Below are 19,323 nucleotides of genomic sequence, written 5' to 3'. Positions count from 1 at the left end.
TGCATTGAACGTAGCATAGCAAGCTAACTAGCACGAGCAGCTTTAGCCACATGCAACTAACAGACAGCAAAATGGGTTTACGAGCAACAGCCTACAAAATACGAGCCACATTTGTTTAGCATAAACAATTTTATGTACGATGGTTTGTATCCACAGTTTTCTCACCCGCTGTTGTTCCGCCGCCCGCGTGCAGTGGCTCGGGCTGTGGTCCAGGTCAGGACAACAGGTGGCGCGCGGAGCTCGTTTCACGGATGTTTCTGCTGTGGCCATTACACAACATGCGTCCTCATCCTAGTTCGATTTTAAATCCACAATTATTTATTTTCCTGTAATATTGTAATATTTACTACCATACACTCGCCATATCAGAGACTGACAACTATGCTGACAACACATTAACTTATTGCAAAGTTTGTTTATTGACAATTTTGATGGTTGTATTTTCAAAACAAAGGGCTTCCAGTTCAGCCTATTTTTTGTCTACAATGTTACAAGTAACTGCTACATTTAAGTGAGTCAAATCTATCAAGTTGTGAATGTGATGTATTCCATGTTTTGCATTGGATTAACATGATTAAAAAGAATCTCAGTCATTGTTGTATTAGTTTGTTATATTTTCTAGTTTGTGGGGGCTGCCATTCGTGAGTAATAAGCAACTACTTTCACCTTAATAAACCATATAAAAGTTTACGTTTTGTATAAATGTTCTGAAACAGTGGCACATTTGTACAAATCATCACTATACGCATAATTACAACATTTACAAGTTAAGTCAATATGACACACACTTTGTGAAAAATGTTCCTAAACTGTAGGCCTATGTGAAGAATCACATCAAAAGGCACAGACAAACAGGTGAGCCATGCAAATGATAGATTTTGTGCAAGGAAGCAAAACTCGAACATTTTATACAATAGGCAGATTGAAATTTAGTCATTTTTAAAACATTATACCCTCAACAGGTGTTTTTGGCCACTAAGCCAATCAACTTTGTTACTTTGTTTAATTAAACAAAGAGCCAAGAGCAAGTATCTATATCAAAAGTTAAGAGAGATGATTTGTAAGAAAAACATTTTAAAGTGTCTTCCAGTCACACTCGTTATTATAGTTTAACTTCAACACACCATGTACATTCAAGTCATGTATCTGTGCAACAGTAGTGCATCTAATGTAACAACATGGCTTTTCTGGCACATGCTGAACTTGCAACATATACTAAAGGCCTATTTTACTCTCCTTATTGCAGATTATTTACCATGAATCTAATCATACCACCACTCTCCTTCAACTCTTTACTGAACTGATCAACCTCTCATTTTCTGGAAGACATACGTTCAGTTATCCCTCGTTCACCTGCCTTATACACACTTTAGTCAGTGCCTTCTCTCCCATGCCTGTTCAAAGGCCTTCAAAGTACAACTTCATAAAAATGCCACTTTACACAAACTTTACAGATCAGGAACAGTAGAGGCTGCCTTCATGCCTGTAACAGAGGTCAATTTTAGTTTAATGCAGTCTAATTACTGCAATGATGGCATCTCCAGACTCAATCAGAAGCATATTTCTCTATGCACTGAATCAAATTGAGATACAATTGCAGCAGCAGTCTGGTATTAATTATGGGCCTCTACGTTGAAATAAGAGTCATTTTTATTGTCTTCAGGCCAAGTGCATTTTGCTTCACAAACAGCAGGGGGAGATATTCATCCATTTGCTGTAAAGTCTACTCCATTTTCAAAGCTTTGGTAAAGTCTTCTCCTGTGCCCACAAGTCCATAAGCTTGAAGTTGTAAAACTGGGACAACAATCATCATTGCAGTTGGGAGGAGTCATCTTGTCACTGCTTGATCTCCAGTATTGAAGGGTTGTGGTCCAATATAGAAAGAATTATTTTGTCCATGTATTGTCGCAACCGTAGGTTGATTTCCTCCTGTTCTTTCAGGGCTTCCATAAGCTGTAGACAGAAAGTACACTGAAATATGTTTTTCTCATTTATTTTGAATATTATTTGGCATGTTATGCACCATTAATGATGTGCTGAGATGTACCTATATTTTACTGAGCATACCTGGTCCCTGGTGGCGTTGTCTATCTCAGCAGCTAGTGACTGGGCCTTGGTTTGTGTGGCAAACAGGTTCTTGGCTTCATGGAGACTGAGGCTGAGGATCTGCCCATTCAGATCCTCATTCTGCTCTCTCAACTTCTGGTTCTCCTAAAATAAGGACGGGGTGCAAACACAAACATAAATCAGTTTTTATAGCTACTTTTCTTAAAGGTTTGACTGTTAAAGATGTCCTTGTAAACTGTTGAAGCCTCAGTCAGTTCATCCACACAGTGTTTTGACACATCCAGCATAGCCACATCAGTGCAACTCTACGTGGGCAGCAGCTACAGGACATGATAGAGGTTATGTGTGTTACAGAAAGAACCTACTCACCAGCTTTCTCTGGAAGGTTATCAGAGCAGCGTGTTAAAGTTTTACTGCAGGGCTTTCAAAAGGTAATTTTTCACTATCACATACTATTTAAAAGATTTGCCTCTTTGTACTGTACATAAAGGCTTGATTAATGGAATCCTACTTTATACAGATTAGTAGTTAATTGGGAGGTTACAATAGTGTCTTTTACCATTCGACTGGTAAGGAGCCAAGCTCCAGAAAGCATCAGGTGTTGGGATTCAGGGGGAAGAAGGTCCTGGGACACATATGGCTACACAAAGATGGATGGTGATAAGAGGATAAAGAACAGAAATTGTGTCATTCTTTCACTCTGTGTTCTGGTTTCAAGAGTGTACACTTGGTTTAGGGTTCACAATAGAGTGGTTGTGAATCTATCTCCTGTGGGTGCTGTGGAGTTCAAGTACCCTCCCAAATCTTTGGGCAGCCAGGCGAATTTGCCCTGATTACAATGTGATTCAATAGATACAATCTGTAAATCATGACAGCTCTTTCCTTCTCTTCTCACTGGCGAGGACGGGTCAGTCCATTTGATCAATATAAATGTGCCGGTAAGCAACGGTTCGATCGCGTTGCTCAACTAGTAGAGCGCCTGCCTTATAAACAGGAGTTTACGGAAGCGTGTGTATTTATATCTTTTTTTTATGGTTTGGTCATTTGTCTGGGCACCCACTGGGAAAACATAGATATGGTTGTGAATCAACAATTTGTATTGTCATAGATTACAATACAAATTGTTATTTCTAAACTATGCCATGCTTATACATCTGACTTGTGCCTCATTGCTGTGTACTATGTGCTTGTATATTTGTATATTATGCAGTGCCTCGAATCTCTTTTGCCACTCTCACTCCACAACCTCTATTTACCCAGAAATATTGCTTAGTATCTGAGTACAGAAAGCAGTACAGGAAATACTGCTTTAATACTATGTGACTTTCTTATTATCTAAACGTGCTGACATTACCTGTTTGAGCCTCTTGACCTCATGCTCCAGCTCCACCTCTCTGGTTCTGGTGAAATCTGACAGACTAGAAGACGAGCTTCGGCCTCGCCCCGGCCGCTCCGTCTCCAGCTTAAAGAGCTGCAGATGCTCCAGCTCTCGCCGAAGGTCCTCTATTAACTAAACAGAGATGACATAAGCAAAACAACTGCTTGGTAATGTCACAAAGCAACTCCACAGCAAATAGATGGCTTTTTGAGTCTCTCACCTCCTGCATGGCCTCCTTCTCTTTTTGAAACTGCTGTCGGTTCTGTCGCAGTTTGTCCATCATTTTCTTATAGAGATCCATCTCGTCCTTGAGCCGTAGGCTAGTGTCTTCTAACTTGTCTGTCATTCTTTGCTTCTCCTAGGGATAGATTTTCAACATTATGCTATTTGTACTGTTATATTTGTTATTTGTATATATTTGCACCAAAAACATTCATGTGTGTTTATTGTATTTTTGAACATACCTCATCAAGTTTTTCAGACTGGGATTTTAGCCGGCACATACTTAAAGTCATCTCACTGTTCTCCTCCTCTACCTGCTTTACTCTAAAACCGCCATATGTATATACAGTATATTAGAACCTTTATATGACACAACGATAAAGCTTTCGGTAAAATGACACATGATGAATATCCTCACCTGTTGCTCAGTAGCTCTATCTGTGTATTCTTGTCTCTCTCCATTTTGCTGTAGGCTTCTCTGTGCCGCCGGAGCTGCTGCTGCAGATTTTGTTCTGCTCTTGTTTCCTGGTCCTTCATCTGTTCCTCCAGTTCATTTACCCTGAGAATATTCATAATCACAATAGGAACAGTGCATTCTATATCACAGTGATTCTTTTCACAGCAAGTAACGGCTCATAAAATATTTGACTAAACAAAGAGAAGGGTCTGAAATGAACCTTAATTGGACTAAATTGATAATAATAAAACAATAATTCACTGGCTTTAATAGCGCTTTTCATTTATTCACTCCAAACTCGATGGTGGTAAGCTGTGTTGGGAATAACAATGTTTAAGTATAACGGCGCCACTATTTCGGTAACGGAATAATCTAATTCATTACTCTCCCCGACGTTACAACAGCGTTATCGTTACTGGGAAAACAAAGTGGCACGTTACAATTCGGCTGAATGAAGCGCCACGGTGTCAGCTGTATTTCTTGCTGCAGAAACATAGAAGAGCAGGGGAGAGGGTGGGCGGAGTCTCTTCTCATGCTGCCTTTATTGATGCCCCTTGGGGCTCACATCACATCTTTCAGTGTCCTCTGCCTCTCCAGGAAAGGGACAACTGCATGGCGCACATCTGACTGTGTCTGTGCAGAGTGTTGCATCGTGCTCTCTGCTCTAAAAACTACGTTCCTAACCCGAGGATTATTATCCCTACAGCACTGTTTGTGACCGGTGCGGCCTTGGGCGAGAATCGAGCTGGTGATCATTGATCAATAGTGTTGGAACTTAGTTTTAACCCAAAGACACAGAATCGTTTGAGACGCGTCCTCGCAGCTCCCCCCCCCATAACTAATTACTTTTTTTAAGCAACGTTCCCAAGCTACTAAAGAAGCTGGGGTTGACTGACGGAAGCAAGGCTGCCGATCTGCTCCATTGGCCCAAGGACAGACTGAAATTTGGTGATTAAGTATGTTTTTAAATGAATAAAACCAAAATTGTAGATGGCCCTGAGTATCATAATAAAAAAAACAAGTACCGCTACTTGAACCACTGCAATATGTAATTTTTCCGCACCTGTGCACAAGTTGAGTGTTCTCCTGCTTTAACCTTGACTTGAGATCTCCATTAGTAATGATTTCATTCTCCAGCTCTGCCACTTTCTTTTCCAAGAAGCTAACCTGCAAATAGTTACAAACACATTTCATAGGAACTGTAGCTCTTTCAAAAAGGAAAACAAAACATTTGCTCATACCTTTTCATTAATATCAATGTCACAGGAGTCAATGCTGTCTCTGAACAGATCTTCCGTGCTGCCATTTCTGCTGCTCAAGTTGCTGTTGTGAAGCAGTTGTCTGGTGTCCAAGAAGAAAACACGAGAGGGTTAGAACAGTGGGACACTGTAAGGTGACAGACAGATTTCTAGAATAAAAAGTAATAAACGGCTGCCATGGCTTGTTTCCAAATGTGAGATGATCATAGAGACAGAGAACAGGAAGTGATGGGGAGAACAGAGGGGCAGATGAGAACAATAAAAGTGAAGACGTAATGAAAGCAGACACAGAGGACAGTGGAGGAGAGGAGGGAGGGCTTTAGTGTATATTGGAAACATAGATCAGGTCTGACAGGGCATTTTTACTCTGTCACCGTAACTCACTGGCTGTGGGTGGATACAGGACAAAGCCGTACAAGACACTTTACTTTGCACAGACTATATAAGAGATACTTCAATGTAAAGGGCTGATTTGTACCGAGGTCCACACTGGCTTTATCTACCAGCAGCACGCGCGCTCACGATCCTTGTTTTGTCGCGAATGATCCGGTTACTAATTAACTCAATGTCACAGCCAGATTGCCTCATAGCAGACTGATAACGGAGGTAAAAGTCTGCTTAGTATGAGGGTATGTCCACAGAAAGAGGTAGGTTTAAATGCACCGATAAAGGACAATATAACCGCCTTGAATTTGACTTTAGTACTACAATGCAGGAGAATAGAATAGGTTTAGTGACATACCTTCCAAAAGCCGTGCTGGAGATTTTTCTGCTGGGACTACAACATAAAAAGAAAAATTTGAATTACATAATGAATAGAAGTTCTGGCTTTGACAGTGATAGTTAAGATTAAGATTTTACATTTGGAATACAAAATTGAACAGTGCAAACACTAGTGGATATACAATTAAAATTATTTACAGCTAGCTCAGCAAAGGTCTCAGGGGTACAAGAGCAGAGCCACTAGTTCAGTGAGACAATAAACAATAAAAGAAGGCTCCAACAAAAGCTCCATCTGTGACGCAAATTCACATATGAACATTGACAGTACTAGTAAAACGAAAAAGAGTTAAATGAGGAATTAAATAAAGGGAGAAAGAAAGAAATTCAGATGCTTCTGAATTCTATGCCGTTTTCTGGCCAATTATAAACATATTTATCACACAAGCAAATCCGAGTCTAAATTGTGTCATTAGGAAGGTCCAGTTGCGTATCTAGCAACTGTGGCATATGTAGCATGAAGCTAACGTTAGCATTGTCCACTATTTACCGTGTTTTCTGGACTGTAAATCACACGTTTTTCAAAGTTTGACTAGGTTTGCAACTTATACTCAGGTGCAACTTATATATCAAAATATATAATTTTAAATGTTCGTTATTTTCACACTACAGCCACTAGAGGGCGATCTAGGGTTTTGAATCAGTATCTACTGCTCTGAACACAAATACCCCCAAAAAGAAAATCAAATTCTGCAGATTACAAGCTGCAAGTAAATTATGTAGCCAAAAATGGCAATCGGGCACCAGAAAGATAGTTTGGAGGGAACGAAAAACTCACACCTACTACAATGAAGAAAACTAAAAAAGCTAATTGCGAGCTAAAAGCTTGATGGCCACAGCTAGAGGAATGAATTTGCAAATAGGTGCTTCAACAACGTGCAGCCGGGGTGGCTGGTGCGACTTATACTCCGGAGCGATTTATACTCCAGAAAATACGGTATGTATTCATAGGCTGTTGAACCGTTTTGCTCCTATCTATGTCTCTGTATCTTTATTTAGTAGAAACATATATTTATAATTCAGCCTTTGTTAAATAGTTTAAATAGGTTTAAATAGTTTCAGAGTAATCTATTTAAACCTAATATGTCTCATGAAAGTAGACAAGTGAACGTAGGTTTCCAATCAATAGGTACCTTTCCTCGACTCCTGGTACATTCACTTTGCTTTTAATTGTGGGCGCAGGTCTAGGATATTAATCATTATGAGTAGGCCTAACGAAGGGAAATTCTGGGTGTAAACATTGTCAATTATAGTGTATATTGTGCTGCTCAAATGGATTAAATGTAAGAGCAAATGTGAGATGACAATGTGGTTGGATTTGGTGCAACTGTATTCCCGGGCAGATACACAAATCCTTCAAACGTCCTGCCTCTCCCCGACACTTGGAGACGCATGTGTACGCGCTACAGACAATACATAGAACTCACTTGCACCTGGCACTTTGCACACAGTGGGTCTGAACATACCTTTAGAATAAGCCTCTGATAACAATAGTTGATTAGGTAAGCACTGGACTGACAGCTTTATGTAACATAATTAAAGCTTCTGTACTTATCAAGTACCTATCATACAGAGTGAAGCCCAAATATTGACTCATAATCACCCTGAGTGCTTCTTTTACTTAACAGGCAATACATAGAGAGATGAACTACAACAAATATAAATAGACTATGTAATTATTTAAGTGTCAATTACAAACGTAACAAGGTAAATAAATAAGCACAGGTGAAATTAGATTTTTTTTTATGAGACAATTCAGTGTCCTCTGGCAGGTCCTTATTAGCTGTTCCAAAGTCAAAGCTCTGGACAAAGGGCCAACCCAATTCGGTTTGTGCGCCTTGGCTTTGGAACAACTGAGAGTTGTAAATATATATAAAACTATATAAAAATCTATAAAACCATTGTAATTGACGTACCTGTTCGCCTTGAGGTTTTTCAGCCGTGCCTCCAGGTCAATGAGAAGATTGACCTTTTTGCTGCACTGAGAGCAATAGACATCCATTAGCTCGCCAGTGCAATGCTGACGCACCTTACGAGGAGTTTGGCCCGCACTGCAATCACACACACACACAAAGCCACACCATTCAATAGTTGGGTACACGCCATTTTGAAGAGAACTAGCTTCGATTTAACACACATGAGAAACACTTAAGAGTTTAGCATTTGTTTCCAACCCAACACAGAGAAAGACTGCTCTGCTTGGACTTTCCTTCCCAGGGTAAGTCTTTTAAGGCTAGAAAATCTGGGCCTCATTGTGAATTTAAATCTCAGTGCCGACAGAGAGTGAGGGTTTGCCTGCTTGGTATGCAAGAAGCAACGAAAGCGGGTGCTGCCAGTCTATCAGCCAGAAACGTAATCCCATTTAACAGATTTTGATGAATTTTAATGTGGCTTAAAGGGCAGAAGCTCCGACATACACTTGTACAGTCAGCATCAGTGTTAATTTTGGCAACAAGTTAATTTCAGTGCTAACCTTTTGAGTGAAAGGTTTCTTTGTCAAGATTTAATCATTTTTTTGTCGACAAAATGCCAAGTAAATTAATCTGCATAAACAAGGTAGGGGCTAACCTTTGGATCTAAGGCCACATTGTGTTTTACCTCCTTCTGGATGGACTGGGCGGGGTAACCAATGCATTAAAATTAACTTTTGTTTTTTTCCAGATGTGATGAGTGTCGTTCAGGCTTATATGCTTCACAAGTTAAGTTACACATTGCATGGCTTCTGGAAACTGAAAAAGTACAAAAACAGACTTGTTCCTGGAATGTTAAAGCAGGGATGATGAGCAATGGGATGGGGATCTTTCATCACCCCCTGGCATCTCTGGCAGCTTTCCTGGCTACAGGTGGAGCCACCAATACACACTAATGGAATCACAAAGAAGAAGCTAACAGGCTAATGGGTAAAGCTATGTGTGGGCTAGCACCACTTAAACAGTATTTACAGCCAAGTTTGAGTGAAAAATGATCTCCATTTTGTAACTGAATGTACAATATTCCTCTCTCTCTTTGTCTTTTCTGTCAACAAATGAGTAAATGAATTAATGAGTTACTTACTACATTCATGTTGTTGACGTTGTTTTTGCATTTCTTTTCATTTTGTTTTCACCACATTTTTGTTTTGGGGGGTGGGGATTAGGCAGTTGATGAGACATCTCAAGAACACCTCAAGTGACAACACTACATTGTTTTGTTTTGACCCTCAATTCTCTCCGTTGGAGGGGCGAAAACAATAAAAGGAGTGCAAATGCCCTCATGGGTCAACAGAAATATCTCCAGGCTAGTCATTCATTTTGTTTTCATGTTTGTCTGTTTTAGTCAAATACAAATATTTATATGATAAAATTGATTAGTCAAAAAAAACTAGTCCGGTTTCTAGATAATAAAACTGGTCAGTTTGGAACTTCTGCAGAGGAGCTCATAAAAATCTAATTGCAATAAGAGACATTTGAGAAGCCAGCACAACAGTGACTTTTTATTAGCCACCAAAATGTAACTGATGGATTTACACCCAAACAATGATTCAGCTGTTTTCTGTGTGGCCGTTACCTGGAGGAGACGGAGGATCCAAGGTCCGAGTACCCGTTGGTGCGCGTGTCGTCGTCGGGGCAGGGGCTGCTGGGAGTGTAGTCTGGCTCCTCCGCTTCACCGTAGTCCTCGAACTGCTCCTCGTTCAGAGAGGCAGAGGAACGCGTGGAGAGGTCAGACGTCACTGAGATGCTGGTCTGACCACACCTGGGAATAAACCCCACCGTCATATATTCACTGACACTGCGTTAGCTGTTTTTGTATTCATTTGACCCCAGTGGAAAGTTCTATTGTAAAATATTATTATATATATTACTAGTCCTTCCAGTGCAATATATTTTCACAGTGCTATATTTTACACTGCAGCCTCGTACCCACAATAATAAAGTGCTACTTGCAGATGAATCTTACTTGTCCCTGTGGAAGAAAAGTTCTCCCAGTACGTCCTCCTTGTCTTCAGCTCTGGACAGTCCCTCTGAAGTGTCTGAGCCCTGTGTGCTCTCCACGGCACTGTCTCTGTCGGACTCTCTCTCCTCCGGCTCGTCCACCTCTGTGGGGAACAGCTGGCACTCAGGGACAGGCTCAGGGTCGGCCCGAGTGCACATGATGACCGCACACACCCGCTCCTCCTCTTCACTGCCCTGCAATGAAAGACAAAGGTTTTAGCCACTCATTCTTATTGTGAATGATACATGGCTCACAAAGTCACACGTGCTAATATTTCGTTTGCCCGCCCTTAGCTTTGATTACAGCATGCGTTCGTTTTTCACCAAGATCTTGTATTGATGATGGGAGAGTGTGAGCCTTCTCCGGCACATCCCAAAGATTTTCAGTGGGGTTAAGTTCTGGACTCTGTGGCGGCCAGTCCATGTGTGAAAATTATGTCTCATGCTTCATGAACCGCTCTCTCACAGCCCTGGTCATTGGGGTGTTCAGGTCGTCAGCTGATCTCATTCATTCTGACCAACTGCAGCAACCGCAGATCACAACCTTCAAGTAAATCCACTTTCTGTGGGGTCAGGCAGTGTACTATCATGCTAGTACCTTGCAGTAAAGTGCTACCAAAAAGATACATCAAGCGAGTTCCAAATATAATTTAGGCCATATTGAAAGTTGAGCAGAATTAAGTTCTATTTATTGATGCCGCCGTCTAATTGAATTCAGGTTACTCATGTGGCCTCTTGTAAAAGGGAATTGCCCACTCTTCTTCCAAATGCTTTATCACGCTAACGCAGTCTGTGTAGCAGCTGATAATTAGGAGAACTTTGGTATGACTTACAAGTTTGTTTATGTATCAGAGTTTTATGGCAGTTTAGTTAACCTTGTGAAATGGCAATCTATAACCTGGAATGTTCTGCAGTTTGACTGTCAATGGTCACATGTAACAAATCGCAAGGGCTGCAATTATCTGCAAATAAACAAAACATCCGAGCTTCACAGGCCTTATTACAAATAAAAGCCGCCAACCCTGTAGTTCAGACTTATATAAACATATAGCACTAGTTTAGCAAAATATAATGTATGTATAAAATATGTCTTAGTAAAGTTTCTGATTTGGATCTACAACAAACAAATAATTCTTCTTTGGCTTTTTTGTAGCCAAAAAAGGACCAAGCTATAACAGCATATATTTGGAGCTATAGTATTATATCTCATCATGTCTAACTATAAGGCCATAGTATTTCAGGTCTAATACATTCCATTGGTGTGGGAACAGTCTTTGGTTCACACAGCAGGAGGTCTCACTCGGTAAGAGAGTAAAACGTCAAAGGTCGGAGGAACCACTTCCATCAAGTTGCTCTCTTAAATGGCTTAAAACTTGCTTAATGTAGCGGGGAACAAGGCCTTATCCATGGCATACGTGGGCAGCAGACACAGCGTAGTGTTAAAGCGAGGACAGACGGACTGAAAACTGAATTAAAGCAATATGAAAACGGAGAGAGAACAAAGAATAACTGCAAAGGAATTAGCCGCATGCGGCATAAAGGGGCAAGATTAAGACTTTGGAAAGGGCAGAGTAAGGAAAATCCTGACGAGAATTACATTAGAGAACATTATATAATATAACATAGCAAGGGTAAACCAACGGATTCCAGCTTACAAATGAACAAAGGTATCAAAGTCAGAGAGGAAGGCTAGTCCATCATTATACTGCATTATATTGCAAGGCTAAGTGCTTCTGAAATCTTTACTTTGGTTCAACCTGAGGAGAAAGCATTTTGTCTCGACAGTATCGATTTCAAAAGGATGTCAAGTTTAGTCTCAGGATATGAGCCTCACTGACAGTTGTTGCTTTAAAAGACGATGATTGACAAAAGCTTACTATTGGATAAACTGAAAACTTCTCACATTCAGACGTTTAACACATGAGTGATAAAGGAATGAGTTTATAGATAAGGGTTTCTTTGTGTGTTTTCTATCTGCCGGCTTTAGGAATGGTCCGGGGAAAGCACTATACACATACAGCGTTAAAGTGCTTGACTTTTCAGCACGAAAGCAAAGAAAGGCTGCCAAAGAGCTGCCCACCTGCCACTACCTTTGAGATGTGCTGAGCCTCACAAGTACTAATGCATTAAATATTACACCTCACACATAAGACCTGCAGTTATCAAGTCATCACTGAAGTCTTAAAGTGGAGCTCCTGTGTAATCCCTGCATGCATTTGGCAAACCTGCCATGATGACACAAAAAAGAAGAAATAAAGCAATATTTAGTTCATTATTTAGTTAAACGGTTCTTGGGTTTCTGAGTATGACCTTTTATCACAAAAACAAACTAAAAAGTGCAAAGCTAAGACGAGTACATGTCTATGATAATGATGCGATCCAGACTCATTACTCACTTAATCTGGCAAATTCTGAACACGACAATGCCAAGGCAAGGCAACTTTATTTAAACCACGCATTTCGTACACAAGGCAACTCAATGTGTCTACCAAAACAATATGAAAATATAAGCAGCCCTTTATTGAATGGCTGAACGTCTGACCTACTTAAAACACTATCCTTCATTCCTCTGAAGCATCATGTTCCCCCCTGAAAACAGATAAATAAACAATGACTTTTTCTATTTTTATATCCGTTTTATTGTTGCCAATAAGACTAAACACAGGGCTGTTTCTGCACCATACTAATTAGGGAGGTGAAATATCAGCCTCTGTATTAGACCGTTTTTAGACCTGGATTTCGCCCATAGACGAGTCTGAGTCTCTGATGGTAAAAGCTGATCGTCTTAGAAATGGCAGGTTGGCTTCATATTCCCACTGACATTATGTGGGACACTTCCCTCACCTGGCCGTTGTATGAATATAGTGAGTAAGTGGTTGGTGGGGGTTAGAGGGCCAGTGAATGAATAATGAACAATGAGTCACTGAGTGTCCAAATGAGCGCTTTATAAAATGCATTATTATTATGACGGCAGAACTACCTTACCTTTGCTCAAAGGTGTGTGCAAATCAACATTACATGTGCGGTTGACCTAATCTTTCCCTCAGTTTTGTAACCAAAACTATAGTGACATCACACTGAAACTCAGGGAGTATAAGAGTTTAGTTTGGTAACAAATAGGGGTAGGCTAGAACATTGCAAAGACTGTCGAGAAACAACAACCTTTGAACAATTTCATCCGGATAGAAAATGTCTATCTTTCATTCTCTTTATGTCGACAAGGTAACTGAGAAATGCACCAAGGTCTTGAGGTCCGAACTGACGGTGATAAACCTCTTTCTAGGAGCCAGATCAACTCCTGACATATTTAAAAACATACATAAAACATCAGCCTCACAGACACTGACAGAGCGGCACAATGCCTTAAACATTAGAGTTCAATGTTGGAGGCGTCAAGGGCCTTTATGGTTTGCACAACAACTCAAAGGCAGGGTCAAGTCAAGTGTATAAACCGCTTCTCAGCCGTACTAAGGAAAACTCAGCATTTAATGATTATCATCTAACAACTACACTGGAACATGACATTTGCAGCATTTAAATCAAAGTTGTTAATAAAAGAAACCTACCAAAAGGTCTGATTCAGGGAGTGGCATCAAAGGAACATTTCTGTGGTGCTTCATTAAACCAAAGCTGGATTAAACAAAGCTTATGGGATTTGAAGGTGTCTTCAGTGTTGTTGTGTTTGTCCTGTAAAACTTGTTGGACAATAACTACTGTCTCTCCAAACATTCATTTGACAATACTAAGGTTAGTTTTACCTCAGACACTAAACTATGTACAATTTGTTATAAGAGACAAGGACAGCAATGCATGTGAAAGAATGAGACCTATTTGTTCTGTCTACATCGACAGGGCCTGGATAACTATATAGTGATATGTGAATCTCTTTTGTACTTCTGATTGTTACTCCTGCTAATAAATATGGCTCTGGACACGATCCGCTACTCTCCGGGAGATTTTGTTACGAATCAGGAAAAGAAGAGCAGTGATGGTTTTTAAAAGGAAAAAGTAGAGAGAAAACAAAAGGAAACAGTGGAGTCAGATCCTGAGAGCTATGAGATAAGAGGTGCGTCTCGACAGAGGCTTCCCCCGCGTCGCTCCGCTCTGTGTTTATCTCATCCTCTCTCTCCTGAGCACTTCAAGTCCTTCAAGCGCCATCAAAGGGAAATATTCACCTAAAGCCTATAATGCTTCTGCACAGACAGTCTTTCCTCTGCAGCAAGGTGAAATAAGGTTTAAGAGACTGTTGTTGTTAGTTCCACTCAGTGTCTTGACTGAGACTACAATTTGTACGAGGAAATCAAAAATGTTACGGTGTCAAATGGGAAAGAAAAGACAAAAACAGATGCATTGTACCTTTAATCCCCAAATCTAATGCTGTCTGTAAAACAGGGTTTGGCAATATCTGTTTAATTGCACTAGCATACATTATGAGAACTACAATGGCAACAGCAATGATGAATAATGAGTAATAATCCTTTGTTCTGAAAATGAGTAACTGTGTGGAGCTTGCACACCTTCCATATGATCGAGTGGGATATCTCCACATACTGCAGCTTTCTTTCACCTTTTAAACTGCAAGTGAGTCAATAGGTGTAGATGGGGGTCTACATGTCTCTGCCAGGCTGCCCCAGAAAACATTGGGCACCTCAAGTTGAATGTTTTCTGCAGCCACTTGTCGGTGTAATAGTTTCCCATCATCTGCACTACAGCCGTGACCCGGGCACACACGTTATTCACAAATAGAAAATAATGACTCATCTTTTCACTGCCACTTTACCGAGCTCTCGGTCTGTCAGAAACAACTACAGTCTCACTCACTGCAAAGCATCAAAGGGGCCTTTCAGAAGAGCTTAACACATGGCTACACACACACAGGCAGCTCCAGTGCACATGCGTGAGCAGCAAACGACACGCAGACATTTGTTCCCACCTTAGACGCTCTGAACAGGTAGCTGCTTGGATTACCTGGAATGCTGCGCTGGACAAAGGACAATGTAGGGAGGGACGGCACAAGTACAGCGAGGGCAGTTTCAAAGAGCTGTCTGTGACCAAAGAACACAACATTAAAAGAAAAGAAAACAGAATACTTAATTTCCCAAGAATTGCACAAAAAAAAGTAACTTTGGATCACGTTCTGAACTTGCTCAAGTCATTGATTATTGATTACAAGGAGCAAAGTAATTAGACCCATCTTCCTTCAGTGATAGTGTTTATATGTGTCTATGACTGATGATGAATATGCCCCCTATTACTTGAACATCTTTTACTTATTATTGTTTTGATATTTTGCCTATTGTACATATACACTTGTGCACATGTTTGTTTTACTGTGTTTTTCTTGTAAATTTGTAAAGCACTTTGGGCTCTTCGTATTGTAAATGTGGTAAAGACATAAAGTTAAAAATGACTGGTGCCACATTAATACATCAACCATTGTGTGTACTTGTTGTGAGGGTGTGTCTGTGCCCGTTAAACAAGGAGAACTTGAAAAACATCCTCTGATTAAGTGTAATTTAGGTTTTTCTTAGTAGTGAGTGAAACTCTTAAACTCTTACCACCCGACTGAAGCGAGCGCATTTTGTCCAGTTCAGTTTTACCCAAATCCAAAAGCTTCTCGACTGGAGCTTACATCCCATTGACCAGTGTAATGACTCATTTGAAAGCTAAGACCTTTCTTTGTTGGGTTTATGTTGTGTTTATGTCACATTTTTGTCATGTTTTCGTCTCTTTTTTCTCTTGTTTTTGTAGTTTTTTGGTGACTTTTCTTTGCTTTTTGACGCTTTATTGTCAGGTTTTTGTCACTGTTTTGAAGCTTTGTTCAAGAAGCTTTTAGATTTGGGAAACTGGAGAAAATGTGCTCGGTTCAGGAGGGAGTTAAGAGGTTAATAACAACAAGACAAGACCCATTCAGTCCAAATCAACTGTGGAGTGTAGCACGCAGAGCAAACCTTGGGATTTTTCGGCCCATGCAAAACAGCTAGTGCCCTAAAGGGGGAGAACTGCATCAGTGACAGGGCGTGACGCTACACAGGCAACAGAAGCTCATCATGTACGCAGATCAGGCTAAAATGTACCTGAAATGAATTACTAAAGCTGCAGAAGGACAACTAGACAGGTGGGCTAAGTTTACTGGCTGCTTGTTCTCACTGTGTCAACTGCCAACTTCCCTAAACAAACCTCATATCAACATCATATCAAAACAGCAAGGACAATGGAAAAGTCAGAGCAGAATCAACATTAGCTTTGGTTCAGTATTGAAAAAAAAAACACTTCTATAGTAAGCAAACAATAAGATAGATAATGAAAAATGATTACTGCACAGCTAATATTCTATGACAGATGGAACTAACACTGCATAAGAGGACGGGGACTAGCCAAGCATGCTAATTGTTAATTTTCTGTGTAATCACACTCGTGTCCAATGGAAAGAGCTTGTCTCTTGTGCATTGTCTTGGTCTTAAGTGAGTGTTTGTAAGCCTCTTGCCTCTGTGTATTCATTAGAGGCACTCTCAGCAGGTGGTTTCTTGGTCTGTTGTTCACTGTAAAGTCCTGCATACAAGTATAACACTGCAAAGAGCAAACCAAATAATTTCTTGGGCACATGCAGAAACTCTCATTGTTTATCGCCTTGTTTTTCACAATGAAACGTATTGAAAAAGACAGCAGTTCAAGTACTGTGGATTAGCCTCCATTCAGGACAGAGTGCTGTGTGCTGCTAATCTAGTTATTCTCGTCCCACTGTACACTTTGTGCATTAGTTAATATGCTGAGCTCAAGTTGAATACAAATTAGAAAGAAAAAAAAAGTGGCTTAACTGGAAACTATAAAGAAGAGAATTTGTTTATACAAAATACAAAGAACGACGTAGATATTTTGGTTTCAGGTAAAGTAGGAAGTTCCCAGCTCAAATCCAAATCTGCTTACGCAATGTCCAGTCAGTGACCATTCAACCGACTCTATCTGACGTCAGAGGTAATTGCTTTAAAGTAGAGCTAAACACACCTTGCAATGGCAATTTTTTACAATAACTCGTAACAAACAACACACTTCATTTTACAAACTGTTTAAAGAAAGTTAAATATAGTTTCAGTCTCTATTCTCAGGTATTATTTTGTTAGCTGTGGCAGCCTTCCCTAAACAGTGTGTCCCGTCATTTGCTCTCCCTCCATTCACTCTGTCAAATTAATCCCATTATGATCAGAGAGATGTTGAGGCAGAGCACAGCAGCTCACCGGTGACTGAAGCGGACACGACAGCCCGTGTGAACACAGACATGACGGGAATGAAAAGGAGTGAACAGGAGAAATGGGCAGAGGGTCACACTGTCGCCAACAGCTGAGAGAGACAGCCAAGCGACGTGTGAGGCTGGGTCAAAGCCACGCAGCGCATTCAAACAGATACAAAGTGGGGACAATGGCCATGCTCAGCCACTCAGCTGCCCCAGAAAACTGCACACTAAATGTTTCCCCAGCACTCAGGATCTCATCTTTTCACTTGGCCAATTCGGTCCTCAATCAGTCCAGTAAAGATCCCCTGCCACTTTGCTCAATGGTACAGATGTACTGCAGTGCTTACCCGTTAACTAGAGAGGGGAATCCATGGTTAGCAGCCTCCTCTGAGCACCGGGCAAGCCCTCATGTGGTGTAGTCCTGTCCCACGCCCCACACACTGGTACACAGCCCTCTCACACGCACATGCATGCAGGTGTTCCCTTCACTGGGCAGGGGAAGCAGCAGCCTTGGGATAGTCCAAAGGGTGAGTCCACTTATTGGTCGAGTCCACAGACAAACCAAGCGCTGCAGGGCGGTCTGTTCAGGCGCACTGTGCTCACGTCCAGCTGCAGATATCACGTCTCCAACACAGACACACAGCCTCACTCTTGCCTCTTGCCTGGTCGGCTCAGTGTTCACACAGCGAGCCTCGGATCAGGCAACAGTTGTTGAATTCATGGCCCCTCCCTCTCCCTGCTGCCGGTTGCCTAGTAACTGGCTTCTGTGGGCGGGGCATGTGAGAGCCGTTGCATTGCTCCACAGTGTGCTCTCGGCGGCCGCCTACTCGGGCTATATTTGCATATGTAGCCCTGCCTGGCCGCGCTGAGTGCCCTGCTCCAGAAGAGGCTGCAGTGAGGGGGAGGGAGTGATTGTTGTCCCTTCAATGGAAACAGTTTGTCTTCAGTGATGCAGCAGATTTCACAAGACCACTCCAAAACAACGAAACAACTGCTGGGGGGCCAGACTATAAAGCAGACCCATGCTACAGGCTAGAAAACAAGCTGGTACTATAACTTAACCATTATAACTTACTCAAGTCTCTATTGTACACGCACTCAGCGCTGGCTCCTAAGTTTTCTAGCTTCTTTGACTCTCTCCTGGTCCCACATATAAGACCAAGCCTCTCTGATACTGTCTATAGGTCTTTTTTGCAAGAGGCTTTGCCCAAACTCCACGTCTCACTTGTGTAACACTCTGTCTACTGTGCTTACTCTGTGGATTTCATCACAAGTATTATTTCATTAACAGTACCTCTGGTAATGTTGGCAATAGCTACAGAGCTACAGAGGCCTAACTGGAAGATTACCACAATGACAATATCAGGAATTCTGACAAGGCGTCACTCCTTCTCACATGTATTGCCGTAGAAATGTATTTTTAAAGTTTCTGCAATAATCCCATGACTCACAGCATCCAGGCCAGACTTGTACAGTATGTGTCATAGCTAGCATCCAGATACGTTTTCACCTTAAAAAACAGTGAGACGGGTGAGAAAGATGACAGGCAAAGAAGAGCTATGATCCTAAATTAAAGCTATTATGTAGAAAGGAATGCTCTTTAACGCGCTGCCTCTCTTTCTCTCTCTTTCTCCTTCACTTTTCAAAGATGTTGGCAGTGCCTCCACCAATAGCCTGGGGCTGTTTGTTTATGTCCAATTTGTTCAGGGGCTGGCCCTCTTTCCTCTTTTCAAAGAAGCCATTTGCAATTCTATTCATGTCTACCTGCCTCCTTCAGACAGCGGCGAAGAGTTATGCAGTGAGCCACTGTTTTTACTGCATGCCGCTGCAAACAGTGCTTTTCAATGCATTCAGACATGGGAGGGAAGGGGATGCCATTATAACAAAAGATGCAGCAACACTGTATAATTCATCAGATGAGAATTCAGTAAGCCATAACACAACAGGAACAACGAGAA

The 19,323-nt window shown here is 41.2% G+C and overlaps 1 protein-coding gene across 3 annotated transcripts; it reads right to left on the bottom strand.

The window, feature by feature from the left end:
• Positions 1-438: 438 nt before the first annotated feature.
• Positions 439-18,063, bottom strand: rab11fip4b (RAB11 family interacting protein 4 (class II) b). 3 transcript variants are annotated; one of them, XM_079553026.1, is made up of 14 exons: positions 17,713-18,063; positions 10,100-10,329; positions 9,710-9,895; positions 8,080-8,214; positions 6,126-6,161; positions 5,366-5,465; positions 5,188-5,291; positions 4,086-4,226; positions 3,910-3,991; positions 3,666-3,803; positions 3,422-3,577; positions 2,627-2,707; positions 2,068-2,211; positions 441-1,953 (listed from the first exon to the last, which is right to left on the bottom strand). In XM_079553026.1, exons 2-14 carry the CDS (start codon positions 10,291-10,293, stop codon positions 1,837-1,839), a joined length of 1,614 nt encoding a protein of 537 aa, XP_079409152.1. In that variant the 5' UTR covers positions 10,294-10,329; positions 17,713-18,063; the 3' UTR covers positions 441-1,836. The 3 variants fall into 3 exon arrangements, with proteins under 3 accessions (XP_079409154.1, XP_079409152.1, XP_079409153.1); XM_079553028.1 differs by lacking the exon at positions 17,713-18,063 and having other exon boundaries at positions 439-1,953; XM_079553027.1 differs by lacking the exon at positions 2,627-2,707 and having other exon boundaries at positions 442-1,953.
• Positions 18,064-19,323: the final 1,260 nt, after the last annotated feature.

This window comes from Gobius niger, assembly GCF_951799975.1.
Source record: "Gobius niger genome assembly, chromosome: 3".
NCBI lineage: Eukaryota > Metazoa > Chordata > Actinopteri > Gobiiformes > Gobiidae > Gobius > Gobius niger.
Note: the sequence above shows the minus strand (reverse complement) of the source record. Positions and strands in the feature narration are given on the sequence as shown.